This window comes from Rhinolophus sinicus, chromosome 11, assembly GCF_057876585.1.
Source record: "Rhinolophus sinicus isolate RSI-liver-muscle chromosome 11, RSI-T2T, whole genome shotgun sequence".
Classification (NCBI taxonomy): domain Eukaryota; kingdom Metazoa; phylum Chordata; class Mammalia; order Chiroptera; family Rhinolophidae; genus Rhinolophus; species Rhinolophus sinicus.
The window spans coordinates 21,632,716-21,646,814 of NC_142511.1; the positions used below are offsets into that span (position 1 = coordinate 21,632,716).

Below are 14,099 nucleotides of genomic sequence, written 5' to 3' on the forward strand. Positions count from 1 at the left end.
TTTTATAAAAAACAATAGTGTCTTACTTACGTGTCATTGTTTTTTATTCATTAAAGAGGTTCCCCAGAGGCCTGTATGAATCAATACTTTGCTATTTAAGTAATGGCAATAATTTTTGTTAAATATATTTTTAATTCAGTCATTTTGTTAAAATCTTTCATTCTATTTCCCCAAAATGAGCCTGAAAAACTGCAAAAACCTTTAAGTCCTAATATGAAATGAATAATATTTCAGTGGGTTGCTCTAAACTACCATTTTTTATATTCGTGTATTTCACATACTTTTCAAATTCCAATCTATAGAATAAAATTCCCTGTATCCTGGCCTTCAGTGTCTTCACCTCTAAAATGGCAAGGTTCTGATAGATGCATTGAAGGAAGCATTTTCTCCCTCTGTTGTCACTTCTACTGAGGCCCATTGAATTGCCTCCGCCTGGGTCTTAGCCCATCACTCATTCTTTCAAAAAGAGAAGGGACAACTTCTACTAGTGAGACTGGAGAAAGTCTCCTTTCTATCTTACTGAGGTAAGAATATCTTCTAGAGGCAGTCACAAGACCCAGCTCTTTCAGCCACAGTTTCACGCTCAAGAGACATGAGACAAGTCACTTTACAGCTGGTTGAGTTCATGACGCTTTCCCAGACTTCCTTCTACCAAGCACCCCAAAGTATACATTAGGAAGAAAGGGGCGGATGCAGGTCTGACTCTGGCAATAATTAAACTGTATTTTCCATTCTACCATTATTAGTAATGAAGCTAATACTTAATCTGCATAATGTTTGACTTCTGTGTCTTTGTGTCATTTGTTCTAAACTGGAATAAGGTTATAATTTCTCAGCCCCTCACACTGTAAGACTTCTATGGTTTCTTCTGGCGGTAATAATCATTATTCTATTGAATTAATATAACTTTAGATTTACATAGGATATAATTGTATTCATTTAAGGTAGAAAATCCTAGCAGATGCCGCACATTTAATATACTAAAAGATTTTTTAAAACGGAAACTCACCCTCACATTCTACATATGAGGTCCACCGAAGATTTCTCTGACAAGTCACAGTCAGAGGCTTATCTCCAACAGGTTTGTAGCCAGGATGGCAGTGGTATTTCAACACAGTCCCAACATCATACACTTCTTCTTTGGTTGGCCTATGGAAGTCATGCATTTCCCAGGAAGTATGTGGGATATCTGGTAAGTCAGTACACCCATCTGCTCATAAAGGAAAAACAAGGAAAAAGGACACTGTTACTAGGGATGTGACATGATACATGAGCCTGTCCTATGACAGGGTTCATTCAGCCATGAACCAGCTTGCCATGACTGATGGCAACACCGGAAAGCATACTGGGACTTGCGCCCAAATGTGCACAGCATCAGAGAGGTTCTTACTCAACACTCGGCCACCAGGTGGTTTCCGTGTGTCATGCCAACTCTCCAAAATGTTAATTCCCCTTCCTCCTCATCGTACTTCAAAAAGTTTAGTTTCTGAATTGACACATTAGGCTTGCTAGGTAGATGTGGCTGGAAAACTGTCCCAGACAAATCTTTCTTATTTCCCAACTGATTGGGGGAAATAAACAAGTGATTCCCCGCATCCAGATGACACCAGGAACTTTACCAGTAAGGGTTCATCAAGAACAAAACAAACTCCAAGCATCTTTTGAGCCTGGACTTGTGTCTTGTCCTCTGTACTCTTTCCTGATACTGTTAATTCATATCATGTAGAAATTTAATACAAACATCTGCCAAGTTGGATATTTATTACATTTTGTCTTCAAACATTTTAAATGGTATATAGAGTAAGGTTTTTTTTTAACAGTTTTACTGAGATACAAGTCACATAATATAAAATTCAACCATTTAAAATATACAATGGGTTTTAGTATAGCCACAGAGCTGTGTAACCATCACCACTATCCAACATTAGGATATTTTTATCAACCCTAAAAGAAACTCTGTACTCATTAGTAGTCACTCCCTATTTTCATCCCCCCACTTGCTCTGGGAATCACTAATAATCACTATTTTCTCTCTATATGGGTTTGCCCATTCTGGACTTTTCAAATAAGTGGAACCATGTATTTTAATATGTTTTGTTTTGTTTTGTTTTTTATAACCGGTTGCTTTTACTTAGCATAATGTTTTCAAGTTTCCTCCATATTGTAGAATGTATCAGTACTTCATTCCTATTGCCAAATGATATTCCATTGTATGGATATACCGCTTTTTGTTTATCCATTTTTCAGATGATGGGCATTTGGGTTGTTGGACTATTATAAATAATGTTGCTGTGAACATTAGCATAAAACTTTCTGTGTGTGGATATCTGTTTTTATTTCTCTAGGTAGATCCCTAGGATGGCAATTGTTGGGTTATATGATAACATAAACTTTTGAGGAACTGCCAAAACTCTACTCCAAAACGGCTGCACCATTTTACATGCCCACCAGCCTAGTCTGAGGCTTCCTATCTATTCACCTCCTTACCAACATTTCTCATGGTTTACCTTTTTATTATAGCCATACTGACAAGTGTAATGTGGTGTCTTACTCTTTCTAGAAGATCACCTTTTCAAGAGATACTAAAGGAACTTCTTCAGGCTGAAAGCAAGTGACACCAGGTAGTAATTTGAATCCATGCAGAAAACCAATGAGCACCAGCAAAGGTAATTATGTAAGTAATTAAAAAAAATAGTATAATTGTATATTTCTTCTCCTTTCTTCTCTTAACTGACTTAAACAGCAATTGCATAACACAATATGTATATAATTGCATTAAGCCTATACCACACAAAAATGTGATATATTTGACAATAACAGCACACAAAAAAGATACGTGGGAACAAAGCTGTGTTGGAGTATGGAATTGACACCAAATGGTAACTTGAATCCACAGGAAGACACGAAGAGAATCAGAAATGGTGAAAAGAAGATTACTATAATAAGCTCTATAAATATATGCTTGCTCTCCTTTCTTCTCTCAGCTACCTTAAATGATGGGAAACAAAATTATATAAAGCAATAGTTATAACAATGTACTGTTGGGTTTGTAATATATATATATAAACACGAAATGTTTTGTTGGATTCTTGGCTGCCAGTTTTTTCTTTCTGCACTTTGAATGTGCCCTCACCTCCTTTGTTTCTGATGAGAAGTCAGATGTTACTATTACTGGGCTTTCATTGTACATGATGTGTTGCTTTTTATGTTGCTATGCTTAGATTTTCTCTTTAATTTTGGCTTCAACATTTTGACAATGATGTCTCCAGGTATGGATATTTTTTATTCTAAATTCAAAAGTTCAGTAAACTTGTTGGATATGTAAATTAATGTGGGTTTTGTTTTTTTTCAAAATTGGGAAGTTTTGATCCATTATTTCTTCAAATAGTTTTTTTGTTCCTTTCTCTCTCTTCTCCTTCTGAAACTCCCATTATGTAAATGTTGAGGCAATTAAATGTCCCACATTTCTCTGAGGCTCTATTCATTTTTCTTCATTCTCTGTGCTTCAGATTGCATAATCTCAATCAATCTATCTTCAAATTCATCAATTCTTTCTTCTGCCAAATCAAATTTACTGTTGTGTTCCTCTTGCAAATTTTTCATTTTATTTACTGTGCTTTTCAACTCCATAATTGCCTTTTTTTGTGCATCTAACATCTACCTTCACTTATATTCTCTATTTGATAAGACAATGTCATAATACTTTTCCTTAATTATTTAAATGTCACTTTCCTTAGTTCTTTGATCATATTTCTAATTACTGCTTTGAACTTCTTTTTTCCTAAATTCAACGTCTGGGTCCCCTCAAAGGCAATTTCCAGTGTCAGCTTTTTCCTTTGGTATGCGTCACTCTTTCCTGTTTCTTTGCATGTCCGATAATTTTTTGTTGAAAATTGAATATGTTAGATAGTATATTGTAGCAACTTACGATATTGATTCTCCTTCCTCACCTCCATGACCTGTTGTTATTGTTGTCTCCTAGTTTGCTGATTTATTTGTTTAGTGACTTGAGTGGATTAGTACAGTTAAGTCTATTTCCCCCAAATCATGCATCTCTAATGGTGCGCCCAAGAGATCACAGCCTTGGGCAGTCACACTGTCTTCCTACCACCAGGGATGACTGTGGGGTTTTTTGTTTGTTTGTTTTTGTTGTTGTTGTTGTTTTATCTCTTTCCCATTAAGCTTTTGGCTAGTTTGCCTCTATTGGTATTATATATAGCTGTTAGCCTCCACTTATTGTTAGCTGATTGCTCTATTGTTTTTGACAACTCACTGAGGGCATAAATTGTTTCACAATCAGATCCAATTAAAGTCAGGTCCTTTGGCAGGGGCAGGGCATTAACAGTCTTTGAGGCTTGTTCCAAATCTCCCCTGGCAGAACCTTTGTGCTATGGATCAGGAGCTGGAGGAAACTGGGAGACTCAATCTGCACCATCTTACCTCAGAATTCTACCTATGGTGTAAGAGCTGTGAAAAGGAAAGAAGGGAGGGGAGGTAGGAACTGGTACTGCCACCAGCTGTGCCTTTCACCATGTATAGATATTTCACAGCCCAGAGCCAGGGAGAATGAGATCTGCTAGTGTCACTGGCTGCCAAATCTACCCATGATAATTATTCTGCTCCATGAAGCTGGGGAGGATGGGAGATGGCACTTGACCACCAACCCCACTGGAACAGATCTCCTGAAACTCAGTGTTAGGCAAGAAATAGAGACTGAACTCTTCACCAGATATCCTTACTTGGTCCTTCTTATACAGTGGGAGTTGGAGTGGAGAAACAGACACTAATGTCTGGCTGCTGCCACCTAAAGCATGGAGCTTTGGAAAATGCTATTGCAAGATGTTTGTTAGCAACCAAATCCAGTTTAAATTGCTATTCCACCCCAGTGAGCTGGGGAAGATGGGAATTGCCACTCATGAGTCCACAGAAACAGTTCTCCCACAAGACTGTCGGGGTCTGGGTACAGACCTATTACAGCTCTAATGTAATCGCCTCCCACTGTTTGTTCCTAGTCCCCATAGATTTTGTTAGATAAATGCTTATCAATTTGTTGTAATTCCTTTGGTTAATCTCCAGAGACCTAAAATGGTTGTCTTCGCTAATTATGACCAGTTTAATAGGTTGGATAGAGGGTTCCCCAAGCTCTTTACATCACTATTCCAGAAGTCCTCAGGATAAAGTTCTTGACATTTCCTGAGGTGAAAAGTAAGAGCACAAGGCATAGGTGGCTTCCTCCCATTTCCAGCTATATGGGCAAGTACTTAGCCTCAGTGAACAGATTCCTCATATGTAAAGTGAGAATAATAATAGTGCCCACAGTTTTAGGGAGGATTCATTGTGTAAATTCTTATTATATGCCTAGACTAGTGCCAAGTTATCATTATTATTTTAACATTATTTTTAATAATCCACACGAGTTTATAATTTCAGAACGTCAGTCATTGTTAGTCCATACAATACTTTGGTGCAAGTTAGAAAAAGGCATCTTTGTTCCTCAGAACTCCTTATTGTTTATCTTTCAAAACAACTATCCTAATATGATGATTTTGTTAGAACAGAACAATTTTCTGTCAACTGCAAGACAATTGTTGAAAGAAATATGTTAATGCACAATGTTTACAATGTCAATGTCTCCCCATAGGGTTGGACTGTGCACAACCTGCACAACTGCACATGGCAGTCTGTTGTGATATCATGTGATCCTCTGCCATGTACTGTGGCCAGTCTTTTTTCCAACAAGAAAAAATATAAAGAAAATTATTGATCCAGATTTAAATTTTTACTGCAATTCATGTGGGCTTAGGCATACGTGTATGCCCTCACCAACATTTCTGGTATCTTTATATGCCAAACATTGGAGTTCCTTTATGGTCCATACTTACTGAGCTCACAAATGGGAGGAGGAGGATTCCAGTTGTTATCCTCTCCACAATGGATTAAACTGCTGCCTTTGAGGGTAAAACCTTTATTGCAGTCAAATACAATGGAGTCTTTGTAGGTATAGGTGGGTCCAAATCCCAAGACTATCTTTCCATATCTAACACGTGGCTGAGGACAGCTGATTTCTAAAGAATCACAAGAAAAGACAAGTGGATTATAAAAGAGAAATGGCAATAAGGATCTTGCTGCTATTGCTAATCCAGTTCCGAGTATAACACAAAAGCCTTGTACAGTACTTGTCAAGTAGATACGGGGAAAACAGTTTTAAATGCATATTTATTTTTTTTTCAACTTTTAAAAGCCTTAGTAAAATGAGGTCCCATCGTGCTGGTTCTGTTATTGGATGAACCAGCTTATTTCCCAACTGCCTCATTTTCCCAAGAAAAATTAGCCATATATAACCCAGAAGAAACACATTATCTCAAATTCCCCAAATCCTCCCCTTAATGACCTATTTTCCTCAATGATTTTGGTGGTGGGTCAGAGGTCGATGGTAATGGTTTGATGCTCATGATAATGAGGCATTCAGGGCATCAGAGATCTGCACCCTCACAAACAAAGAACAAAGGGCCCATTCCCTTAGCAGACAGTCAAGTCCTGCTACCTTAATTCTTCTACAATCCCTCAACTTCTCTCCAGGCCCATAGCTACCATTGAAGCAACCTTTACTTATTGGCTGGATACAGGCGCCGATGGGTTAAATTTTGTTCCACTTCAAATTGTGGGCCATTCTGCAGCCAGAGTTACCTTTCTAAAATACAACATATTAAATCTAGTTAAAGCCTTTCAATTTCTCCCCTTCACCTTCGTTCTGAACTCCTGAGAGTGAGACATAAGGCCCTTCGTAAGCTGCTAACTTTCCAGTCTCAGTCCCTGACATTTCCACCTCCTGTAATCTACTAGATTCCAGACATTTTGAACTGTTTGCAATATCACGTTCTCTGATCCCCTGATTTGACTGTGTCCTGTGGGGAGTCAGAATAGTAAGTGATACTGTGTAGGCACCAAGTAGCAAAGTAGGATGCCTTAGATTAGCAATCTAGCAAAATACCGCAGTATATCTTCTGGCTCAACTACTGTTAGCTTTGTCCCTTTGTCCCATTGGTGGTTAGTAGGTTTTGCTTGCCTTGTAAACATCTGTGGTTGATATTACAAACGCTAACCAACATTTCCAGTTCTGCTTCCTGAACAGAGAAAAGATGATATTCCCCAGTTCCCTTAGGGTATGTAGGATCTACGCATTACTAGTTTGGGACAAAAGGCTGCAATGTAAAGTGATATGTGGTCATTTCCAAGCCAAAGCTCCTAAATGCCGGGGCACAATTTGCTTTCCTCTCTTCCTCTTCTGAAGACATTGTGAAAGTGCATTTTGATATAAGGTACCACAAAATCAACCCAGATTGCTGAACTGGTTGCTAAATTACCACCTAGAGTCTCCTGGACATTCGGTACAATCATTATGAATCAGAATCAACTCCTACTTCACAAGGCCAGTGAGATATTGGTGCAGTTTGTTACCATATACTGGTGCAGCATGCATCAGTATCAGTTGACCAACTAAATGACTTCATCATTGCAATAATTAGTTTGTCTTTGAATCATTTCATTTCCCCAATAAATTTACCTTCCTTGCTCTTTTAAACAGAAGGAAAAAATTCAAAGCAGAATTCAACAATTTAATTGCAACTTACTTTTACAAGTAGGAGGGCTGGGGCTCCAGACACCTATTGTTTTATTCTCCACTGTGCAAGAAATGGAAGCTTTGCCTAACATTGAGAAGCCACTGTCACAACTGTAGGTAACAGAAGAGCCATATGTGTAGACATCTTCAATTCCACCAGTGTGCTTCCCATTGCTGATGTCTGGAGGGTCCTGACAGTGGGCAACTGGGATGAGTCAGTGAAAAGGGAGAAATAATCAGGGGAGGCATCCTTATAAATTTAACATTCATGATGCAAATTCTAATGGAGGGTACAAAAAGCAGCAAAGATGTACAGGACTTTTATCACCTAACATAGAAGAATTTTGTAGTCAAATCAGTACTTACTCACACATTCTGGGAAATCATCACTCCAGGCAACTGTTTTATCTCGGACCTCACAATAACTAGTGGTTGAGCCACTTAAGATATATCTGAATAAAATACGATCAAAGATTTTAGTGGAATTCTTCCTATCCTAAATTAAATTGAATAAAAGTGTCTAAACAAATAGAATTGTTACTCAACATTAAAAATGAAGAAATAATGTTTTCTCAGATAACACTGCCCATTGAACCTCCATGCTGTAAAATTTCTGCAATGAGATGTGTGTGTTTGTTCATTTGTTCTTTTATCCTGTAATCTACTATTGAGCATCTACTAGGTGTCAGTCATGGAGTTCATCCAGAGCTCAAGCAGGACGATATAGAGTGAAAGACTTATTTGAGTGTGTTATGCAGCTTGGATGAGAGTGCCAGCTAGATTACTTGCTCCAAACTCTCGTGTTTTGCAGCCTCCTTTTGACTGCTAGATAATAAGCCTCTCCCATACACTATTAATTCCCTGTTCACAATCCCCATTTTTATGCTCTTGATGAGTTCTAAGCTTGATGCTCTATGTATTATGATAACAGAAAAAAATAGAAAAGCATTGTTAGTATGATGTCAAATTTTACTATCATCAAGGAATAACCTACAATATGATTGAACACTAATATAAATGTTACCTTCAGCAATTTAAGAGCCCCTTGAGTTTATTTAATAATAATTTAAAGAAAATGAATCTTTTAATAAGATAAAATACAGTGAAAATTAAGCATTTATTTATTTTTAAACTTACTTAAAATGAAATTTTTCTAACTTAGCCAGGAAAACAAGTGAAAAGTACTGTTTCTAGTTATTCCAATAGGAGCACTTCGATGTTCCAACAGCACCATACTTAATGAATTCTTAGCAGCTACTCACAATAAAGGAAACAGGATAACATAAGAAAATCAAACAAAACAAAACAACAATAATAACAAAAAAGATCAGAAAAAAATGTGAGTTATAGACAATAAAAAAAGGAGAATCAACATTATGGGGACAGAGTCCCAGAGAGCAGTTTCCAGGCTCTCCGCCTCACGTAGGGAGGTGCTGGCTCCGGTGCTGAATGACCATCGGCTGTGATTGGTTGGCCATCAGCTGTAACCGGTTAGCCAATTGGCTACTGATGTAACTGCAGGGCTGCGTTGATTGGTTGGTTGGTTGGCAGGCAGAGAAGTGAATGGCGGACTGCAGATCGTGGGGCTACTACTGCGTGTGTCTCCCTGGCTGGCAGAGAGAATATAGTAGTATGACTCCCCTATCTATGGCTCCGTGCGTGTTCCTTTTTGGCCTAGCCACATCCTGCATTCTTATGTGGGGAGCGGGACCAGAGGCCCTGCAGGCCGCCCTGCATGACAAACATATACTTAATTGGAGAACCTGAAGAAAGAACACCAAACAGAAAAAAATAGCTATTTTAAAATGCATTTCAAGTAAATATTACAAAAGTAGAACAATACTTTAATCTACATTTTAAAATTGTATATCACGTAGCAACAACAAAAAAAATGAACGAATGGTTTGTAATCAAAGAGTAGAATTATTAGATTTCAAAAACAAAGAATAATATCTTTGAACGGCCAAACGAAGACCAAGTCACATATAAGAATAAGAATTCCAGAGAGGCATTAGAGTTCTCTACAGCAGCACCACTAGAAAAGGGTTTTTAGCAATATCTATAGAATAATCAAGAAAATAAAGTGTGAACCAAAGACTTTATATCCAGGGGTGGACGGGTGGCTCAGTCGGTTAGAGCGCGAGCTCTGGGCATCGGGCTGCCGGTTGGATTCCCACATGGGCCAGCGAGCTGTGCCCTCTGCAACTAGAATGAAGTCAATGAGCTGCCACTCAGCTCCCGGGTGTCCAGATGGCTCAGTTGGTTGGAGCGCAGGTTCTCAACACAAGGTTGCAGATTAGACTCCTCCACTCCCGCAAAGGATGGTGGGCTGCGCTCCCTGCAACTAACAACGGCAACTGGACCTGGAGCTGAGCTGCGCCCTCCACAACTAAGATTGAAAAGACAACAACTTGACTTGGAAAAAATCCTGGAAGTACAAGCTGTTCCCCAGTAAAGTCCTGTTCCCTTTCCCCAATAAAATCTTAAAAAAAAAAAAAAAAAAAACCTTTATATTCAGCCATGTTATCTTTTAAGTATCAAGTCCTCAGATAGTATTGAATTTGTAAGAACTCAAGGCATAATTTTCACTTGGAGCTTTTCTTTTAGGAAATCACCAGAGGACAAAATATAGCCAACCGAGCAATGACAGGCTAAATTTCAGCAAAAACAAAAACAAAAATGAAACTGGTAGTGAGCACTGAACATGCAGATCTAGGACAAAAACAAACGTGGGGTTAAGAGTGACTGAGTGAAATACAAATGTAATACGCTTCGCCAGTGCTGAAATGACATAACTAACAAATAATAGGAGATGGAGGAAAAAGTGGAAAAGAAAACAAACTCCCTCATTGCTTTATCTGCAAGAGTTGGGAGTGAAATCAAGCTATAGACATATATGAGTATTTAAGAGTAATGTTAAATATAAACACTAAGATAATACAAATGACATAAATTTACTGGTAGAAAAGACAGAGGGGATGGGAAGGGGAGGAGAGAATACAAGATAACTTTACTGTTGCTCATAACAGGGAACAAATTTAAACTGCCTAAAGATAAAGGGGAATAACAATATTATGTAACTGTAAATGTATAAAGGTTACCACTAGAACTAAATTTTGAACCTTCCTAAATATCAAATATATATATATATATCTCATATATATATATGAGAGAGAGAGAATACATATACATACGAGATCTGAGAATTAAGTTCACGAATTCATCCTAGAAAAAGTGCTACATACCTCATTGCTGAATATCACTACAGTCACCTTCGAAGTACTCCCCTTGGGAAGCTATGCACCAATGCCAGAGCCTAGTCCACCCTTCAAAACAGTTTTGGAACTCTTTTTCTGGAATGGCCATCAGAGCTGCATCATATAACCCTTGATGTCCTGAATGTCATCAAAATGTCTTCCTTTCAATATTTCCTTTATCTTCGCATAAAGAAAGAAGTCATTGGAGGCCAGATCAGGTGAGTAGGGAGGGTATTCCAGTACAGTTATTTGTTTACTGGCTAAAAACTCCCTCACAGACAGTGCTGTGTGCGCTGGTGCATTGTCATGATACAAGAGCCATGAATTGTTGGCGAAAAGTTCAGGTCGTCTAATGTTTTCACACAGCCTTTTCAGCACTTCCAAATAGTAAACTTTGTTAACTGTACAGTTAGTACAAATTCATAATGAATAATCCCTTGATATCAAAAAAGGTAAGCAACATCATTGCAACAAGTTCACTAACTTAATTGTCAAACCTCATATAGTAAAATATACGAAATAATATAACAAAACCAAATCTATAGATATCACTCATATCAATAAATGTAATTGGACTTAAGTTTCTTATTGAAAGAAAGAGTTTTTAATCAGAACAAAATTCAACTCTATGTTGTGTACAGGAGACAAACCTAAAAGTGTTTCAGATTAAAAACACAAGGAAGAGCAAAGGTATGTCAAGCAAATGCAAACAAAAAGAAAGCAGGAATAATGATTTTAACATTCCAGAAACTGGACATCAGAACCAAGATTAACAAATTATACCAAAGATGGGAACTTTATAGTGTTAAAGGTTTTGATTTGTAGTAAAGAGTTATGAATATTTATGTATCCAAAATATAGCAGGAATTTTAACAAAACAAAAATACATCAAAATATAGTCAAATGTGCTATTTGACTAAAAATTGTCAAAATATGCTATTATTTATCAGTAATTTATTTTGTGATATTTAAAGTAATTGTGACATTGTTAATTTACTTTAATTGCTGTCTTTAAGTTTAAGGCATATAAAGAGAAACATAATTAAAATTCAGAAAAGCTAATCAGTAAAGTAGATCTGATATGTATCAAGGTCTGACAATTAAGTTCGGGAACTTGCCACCATGCGCTTACATTGGCAACACTGTACAAACAGCTCACTCAATAAGATTTCATAACCTTGGTATTCAGTGTCTCACAGCTGTGTTCCTGTCGACGTGTGATGGTGTCTTGCTGAGTGGCGTTCATTTTTGTTGTTGCACATTTTTGTGTGCCATCGCGAGAATGTCTGAGCTTGAATTAGAGCAATGAACAAACATTAAATTTCTTGTTAAACTTGACAAGAGTGGAAATGAAATCAAGGACATGTTAGTCCAAGTTTATGGGGATAATGCCATGAAGAAAACGGCAGTGTACAAATGCATTAAACATTTTTCTGAGGGTACAGAACATGTCCCTGATGAAAACATTGCAAAAATTCATCAAATTGTGCCTCAAAACCATTGGCTGACAGTGAGAAGCATATAACAACTCTGTATACTACTAATAAAGATTAGACCTTCGTTGTTTTGTTGATGGCTTCTTTTGCTGTGCAGAAGCTTTTTAGTTTGATATAGTTCCACTCATTTATTTTTGCTTTTATTTCCCTTGCCTTTGATGTCAAATTCATGAAATATTCTCTAAACCCAAGGTCCATAAGTGTAGTACCTATGCTTCCTTCTACGCAATTAATTGTTTCAGGTCTTATATTTAGGTCTTTGATCTATTTCGAGTTAATTTTGGTATATGGTGACAGATAGCAGTCTAATTTCATTCTATTGTGCATGGCTTTCCAATTTTCCCACCATTTATTGAAGAGGATTTCTTTTCTCCATTGTATGCCTTGGGCTTCAATATCAAAATTATCTGCCCATATACATATGGGCTTATTTATGGGTTCTCAATTTATTCCGTTGGTCTGTTTCTCTGCTAGTACCATGCTGCTTTGATTATTGTTGCTTTGTAACATAAACCGAAACCAGGGAATGTGATACCTCCAGCCTTGTTGTTTTTTTCTTAGGATTGATTTGGCAATTTGGAGTCTTTTGTGATGCCATACAAATCTGATGATATTTGTTTTATTTCTTTTAAAAAAATGGGAATTGTACTAAATCTGTATATTGCTTTGGGAAATCAACTATGTTGATTCTTCCAATCCATGAACATGGAATATCTTTCCACTTCTTTGTGTCTTCTTCAATTTCTTTTAATAACGTCTTGTAGTTTTCAGTGTATAGGCCCTTCTCATCCTTTGTTAAATTTATTCCTAGGTATTTTATTCTTTTTGGTACAGTTGCAAAAGGATTGTATGCTTACCTAGGGAGATTCAACTTAAAAAAACAAAAACCTGTTCTCGTAAAATTAAGTTAAAAGCTAATCCAACATTGATTTTAAAATATGCCTAACTCTAAAGTTCATATAGAAAAAAAACACAAATAAGCATTTTCAGGAAAATTCTTAAAAAAGAAGAGCAAGAGATCCATATTGGATATTAAATCATATAAAGCCTCAATAAGTAGATGACTGTGAAATGTGTATGTGAATATATAGGCAAAACAATGGCATTAAAAGGAAATCCATTATATTAAATGGAATTTAATATAATATCAAAAAGCACTCTCAAACCATTAGATTGAAGATGGACTTTTTAATAAAATACAAAAGTTGTAGAATAAATCTAGGCCAATAGTTTAAAATCTTGTATTGGGAAAGGCCTTTTAAATTAAGACCTAAAATCCAGAAGCCATTTTTAAAAGCAAGATTGATAAATCTGACAACATAAAAACAAATTCTCCTTCAGAAGAAAAAACATACCAATAGCCGGGTTAAAAGGAAAATAATTTACTTTGGGGAAAAGCTGCGGCTCATATCAGAAACAAGGTCTAAACCCTAATATACATAGGTTCATGTGTGTGTATGTATGTATATGTCCTAGGAATTAAGACTAAAAAGTTCAAGTCAAGAGAAAAAAATAGACAAAGGATATGCCAAATAGTTCACAAATAAATACAAATATCTCTTAAACATACAAAAATTGCTCAACTTCACTCATAAAAACAGAAACATACATTGAAACTACAATGAGATTTTATTTTTACCTCTTAAACTGAAAAAAATTCAAAAATTTGACAAATATTCAAAAGTTCAACAACACAGTTATTTAGAAAGTTTATGGAGAGACAGA

General features: G+C 36.7%; 1 protein-coding gene across 4 annotated transcripts in view; it reads right to left on the reverse strand.

Moving 5' to 3' along the window:
- Positions 1-14,099, reverse strand: part of LOC109458658 (C4b-binding protein alpha chain) — a 58,617-nt gene that overhangs the window by 33,249 nt on the left and 11,269 nt on the right. For all 4 annotated transcript variants that reach the window (XM_088801704.1, XM_074321963.2, XM_074321962.2 and 1 more), the window contains exons 5-8: positions 7,988-8,073; positions 7,632-7,826; positions 5,883-6,065; positions 1,010-1,210 (exon numbers count right to left, since the gene is read on the reverse strand). In XM_088801704.1, coding sequence (XP_088657830.1) covers positions 1,010-1,210; positions 5,883-6,065; positions 7,632-7,826; positions 7,988-8,073 — 665 coding nt within the window. The remainder of the gene's footprint in view (positions 1-1,009; positions 1,211-5,882; positions 6,066-7,631; positions 7,827-7,987; positions 8,074-14,099) is intronic.